This window comes from Pseudopodoces humilis, chromosome 32 (genome assembly GCF_049639895.1).
Source record: "Pseudopodoces humilis isolate 2021_Gansu_Grassland_sample_001 chromosome 32, ASM4963989v1, whole genome shotgun sequence".
Taxonomy (NCBI): domain Eukaryota; kingdom Metazoa; phylum Chordata; class Aves; order Passeriformes; family Paridae; genus Pseudopodoces; species Pseudopodoces humilis.
In genome coordinates, this window is record NC_142231.1 from 843,252 (window position 1) to 848,374 (window position 5,123).

Consider the following 5,123-nt stretch of genomic DNA (forward strand, 5'->3'; position numbering starts at 1 on the left):
ACCAGGAATTCAACAACATCGTCCTCAATTCAATTCAAAATTCAGTTCAAAATTCAAAATTCAAAATTCAAAATTCAATCAAAAATTCAATTAAATTCAATTTCAAAATTCAATTCAAAATTCAAAACTCAATTCAAAATTCAAAATTCAAAATTCAATTTAAAATTAAATTCAAAATTCAAAATTCAATTCAAAATTCAATTCAAAATTCAAAATTCAATTCAAAATTCAATTCAAAATTCAATTCAAAATTCAAAATTCAATTAAAAAACCGGGTGTAGCTGGATCCCAGCCGGGTGTAGCTGGATCCCAACCGAGCCGAGAACGAGCCAAGAACGAGCCGAGAACTGAGCCGAGAACGAGCCAAGAACGAGCCAAGAACAAGCCAAGAACGAGCCAAGAACGAGCCAAGAACGAGCCGAGAACGAGCCAAGAACAGAGCCGAGAACGAGCCAAGAACTGAGCCGAGAACGAGCCAAGAACTGAGCCGAGAACGAGCCAAGAACGAGCCAAGAACGAGCCGAGAACGAGCCAAGAACGAGCCAAGAACGAGCCGAGAACGAACCAAGAACGAGCCTCCCCTGCCCAGGAGAACACGCGGAGCCCGTGTTTGGATTCCAACCCCTCCACGAGGCTTTACTGGGCTCTGCTTTTCCTCTCGGCATCCCCCGGGCTCTGCTTTTCCTCTCGGCATCCCCCGGGCTCTGCTTTTCCTCTCGGCATCCCCCGGGCTCTGCTTTTCCTCTCGGCATCCCCCGGGCTCTGCCCTCAGGCGCTCAGGAGCCTCCTCCAGTGGCAGCAATAGACGGCGGTGCCCGTGAGGAGCACGGAGCTCAGGAAAGCTCCGAACACACCCAGAACCACGGGCTGGACCCAGCCCAGGAGGCCGCGGCTGTAGCTGGGGGGCGGCTGCCGCTGGAAGAGCATCTCCCCGGGCAGCGGAGCCCTCCTGCCCCTCGGCTCCGGCGGCCGCAGCTGCGCCGAGCTCAGGTGCTGCACGCTCCTCCTGTAGCCCTCCACGTTCCTCCGCAGCTCCAGGCTCCGGTCTTGGTTCAGGTTTTTCCCCAGCTCCCGGGCGATGTCGGAGCGGCCGATTTGATGCAGGGCACGGACCAGGTGGTCCCAGGTGGTCGCTTCTCCTGCTGTCACCAGCCAGAGCCGCAGCGCTTCTGAGCATCGCCGGGGGCTGCGCCCGAACCGGCGGCGGAGGACGGGGGTGTTCTCCTCGGGGTTGTTCTCCTTGGGGTTGTTCTTCTTGGGGTTGTTCCCCTCGGGGTTGTCCCCCTTGGGGTTGTTCCCCTCGGGGTTGTCCCCCTTGGGGTTGTTCCCCTTGGGGTTGTTGCCCTTGGGGTTGTTCCCCTTGCGGTTGTTCTCCTTGGGGTTGTTCCCCTTGCGGTTGTTCTCCTTGGGGTTGTTCCCCTTGCGGTTGTTCTCCTTGGGGTTGTTCCCCTTGCGGTTGTTCTCCTTGGGGTTGTTCCCCTTGCGGTTGTTCTCCTTGGGGTTGTTCCCCTTGCGGTTGTTCTCCTTGGGGTTGTTCCCCTTGCGGTTGTTCTCCTTGGGGTTGTTCTCCTCCGGGTTTTTCTCCTCGGGGAGAGCTCCGGGAGGTTCCTCCAGGCTCCCCAGCTCCTCCTCGGGGCTGTTGAGCTCCGCCTGCAGCTGCCGGCACTCGGAGCTGGCCAGCAGCTCGGCGATGCGGTTCATGGTGTGCCGGCCCACGGTGGCAGCCACGGTGTCATCGCCACGGCCAGCCGAGGCCAGCAGGAGCAGGAGCAGGCTCAGGAGCGGCCTCATGGCTCGGCACCAGCGGGGATTCGGCGTTCCGGTGTCCCAGGAGCGGCCCTGACCTCACAGAGCCCCGCGGGTTCCCCGGGCTGCGCCCCCAGCCCCGGCGGATGCTGAATGCAAAAAGAAGGGAACAGAGCCTGGGTGAAACTGAGCCACGGGATTCTCATTTTAGTGCTCCAAATCCTCTAAAATCTCATTTCTGGGCTGAGAAAACAGGAGAGAGAACCCAAACAGCCCTTGGAAAAGGACAAGAATCTTTGCAGGTGGAAACCAGTCAAGGGCTGATGTTCCAATTAATTGATGATGGTGATGAGCTGCTTTAATGAGCAATGAGAGTTTCACCCCCCGGACTTTCTCCACCGTGGCTATAAAAGAAAATCAAGAATAATAAACTTTGATCTCCTGTTTAACACACAGGAGAGTTTGTGTCGTTCTTCTCGCCGTTCCCAACAGAGCCACAAGCCCCCAGCTTGCCCCCCAAGCAGTTCCAAAATTGGGCACCGAATGTGGCCACAGGCACAAACGCGTCCCAAATCAGCAGCAGGACGAACCAAAGCGCGGTCACGCTGGGCAGGAGGAGCTTCAAGGCGCTTTCAGAGCTGCCACTGACATTTGTTCACCTCTGCAGCCGCCCTCGCCCCCCAAATCCTCACCCTGGAGCATCCCGAGCTCCATCCGTGGGGCTGACCCCGAGCTGGGGCTGCGCTCTGGGGTGGTTCCGCTCCTTGGGACACGCGGCCCGGCTCGGGGGAGCAGCCCCGGACCCTCGCCGGGTCCCCCGGGCCCTCCCCGGACCCTCCCCGGACCCTCCCCGGGTCCCCCGGGTCCCCCCGGGTTCCCCGGACCCTCCCCGGACCCTCCCCGGGTCCTCTCCGGACCCTCCCCGGGTCCTCTCCGGGTCCCCCCGGGCCCTCCTCTGGCCCTCCCCGGTCCCTACCCGGGTTCCCCGGACCCTCCCCGGGTCCTCTCCGGGTCCCCCCGGACCCTCCCCGGACCCTCCCCGGGTCCCCCGGACCCCGATGGGGCAGAGCCGGCCCGAGGCTCCTCTCGGGATGGGCTGAGGAGCCACGAGGTGGCAACAGAGCCCCGAGGCGCCTCCAGCGCTCTCCTCCCATCGTGAAAACCACGATTTTCCCCCAAAAAAACCCTCTGGAGACGCGATTTTCCCTCCCCCAAAAAACCCTCAGGAACCGCGATTTTCCTCCCAGAAAAGCCCTCTGGAGCCGCGATTTCACCCCAAAAATCCCTTCTGGATCCGCGATTTTCCCTCCCCAAAAACCCCTCTGGAGTCACGATTTTCCTCCCCAAAAATCCCTTCTGGATCCGCGATTTTCCCTCCCCAAAAAAACCCTAAGAAACTGCGGTTTCCCCCCCCCAAAAAAAACCCTCTGGAGCAGCGATTTTCCTCCAAAAAACTCCTCTGGAGCCGCGATTTTCCCCCCAAAAATCCCCTTTGGAGCCTGCGGGGAGGAGCCGAGCCGCCCTTGGCAGGGGGATGAAGAGGATGAGGAGGATTTGGGTTGTTCTGGAGGTTCTGTCACCTCCTTGTCACCTTCTGGGGATGTCACCGTGTCCCCTCCCCTTTCCCACCCCAAATTCCCCCTCCTCAACACCCCAAGGACAGGATTCGTTCAGGTAATCTCTTTAATACTGTGTAATATTAATTTTTTTTCCTTTTTTTTTTCATTTTTTTTTTCCTTTTTTTCCTCTTTTTTAAAATACAGCATTTCTTGAGGTAGACCATCCCAGCCCTAGAGCTTCTCAGACATCAATAAGACATGAATTAAATACTTTCATGTACAAATATGTTGCAAAAATGAGGTAGAAATGGTTACAGAGAGTGTACAAATAGGATAATAATAATTAATAATTAATAATAAGTCTTCAGGAAGCCGGCACGACTTTTTGGAGGTGGGAGGCAAAGCTAATGCCCTGGATGCAATAAAAAAATGGAGAAAACAGGGGAAAAATGGGAAAAACCCGTGGCAGACCCCTGTGAGGGGTTTGTTCTCTCTGCTCACCAGACCCTGAGGTTTTGGGGGGCTGCTCTGGGGGGGGAGAGGGATTTAAAGCACTAAAAATAATTAAAATTAACATTTTTTTTAAATGGGGAAAACCCCACAAGAGGCAGAGAGGGGTGGGATGGGCTGGGGGCTTTGCAAAACCCCTCGTTCAGCCCTGCTGGGATTATTTTTTTTGGGGTTGGGGGGGGAAGATTTGGGGGAAAATTTGGGAAATTTGCCAAATCTGCTCCAAAAAGCGGTGCCAGCGACAGCTCCCAACCTACGGCACTAAACTTCCCACTGAAGACACGTTACTCCACCAAACGCTACAATAAACCATGTTAAAACAAAACAGAAAACCCAAAAAAAAGCAAAATTTCAAATAAAATTATGGCATAATATAAGTGGAAAGCACCTGAAATACATTCAAATTTCATCTTTGTAACAGCTTCAAGTTTATTTTTCCTTTTATTTCTTCCTTTCTTCACCCCCTTTTTTGGAGGTGAATGAAGGAGGCAGCTTTGTCCCAGGTGGGAAAAACTCTTAAAAAAAATCTCCTTTTTTTTTTTCCTTTTCTGAGAAGACAAAAAGTGTTTTTTTAAAAAAAAAAAAAACATTCTTTAGGTTTTTTTTTCTGAGGTAATTCTTTTCCTGAGTAGTTAAAAAGAAAAAAAACAAACGAACAAAAAACGCTACAGAGCTTACAAAAATAAAAACCCGAGTCTAGGATATTCAACAATCTACGGCATTTTACTCCAAAACCCGCTGGTTTTGGGGTGGTTTGGGGTCTGACCCCCCTGGTTTGGGGTGCAACCTCCTTGTTTTGGGCTGAAATTCCCTGGTTTTGGGCTGAAATTCCCTGGTTTGGGGCTGAAATTCCCTGGTTTGGGGCTGAAATTCCCTGGTTTTGGGCATCTCCCCTTTCCCTGATCAACAGCCAGGTGAGAAGGGGCTCCAAAGACACCCGAGGTATTTTTGTTGGGAATAATTAAAAAAAAGCAATTTAAAACCAAAAAAAAAAAACCAAAAAAACCCCACCCAAAATAAAAACCGACACTAAAGCTTTGGGGTGGATGGGGGGAGCTCCTGAATCCGACGCCGGAGCGGATCCCGATGCCGGAAAATCTCCCGGGGCGCCTCCGGCCCCGCCGGCATCGCCGATCCAGGGACGGAGGGTCGGGAAAATAATAAATAGGTTATCCTGAGTCGTGGGCGAGGCTCCCCAAAAAAGCAAAAAACAGCCCGGAAAAAATCCCTGGATGAGTCCGAAATAGGAAAGGCGAGGCTGGGCCGGCGTCACCGGTGTCCCCAAGCCCGCCGGGTGTCACCGACCCC

General features: G+C 53.6%; 1 protein-coding gene across 1 annotated transcript; it reads right to left on the reverse strand.

The window, feature by feature from the left end:
- Positions 1 to 768: 768 nt before the first annotated feature.
- TMDD1 (transmembrane and death domain 1) lies at positions 769 to 1,791 on the reverse strand. Its single transcript, XM_088068721.1, has 2 exons — positions 1,599 to 1,791; positions 769 to 1,250 (listed from the first exon to the last, which is right to left on the reverse strand). The coding sequence occupies exons 1-2, from the start codon at positions 1,789 to 1,791 to the stop codon at positions 769 to 771; spliced, it is 675 nt and encodes a 224-aa protein (XP_087924847.1).
- Positions 1,792 to 5,123: the final 3,332 nt, after the last annotated feature.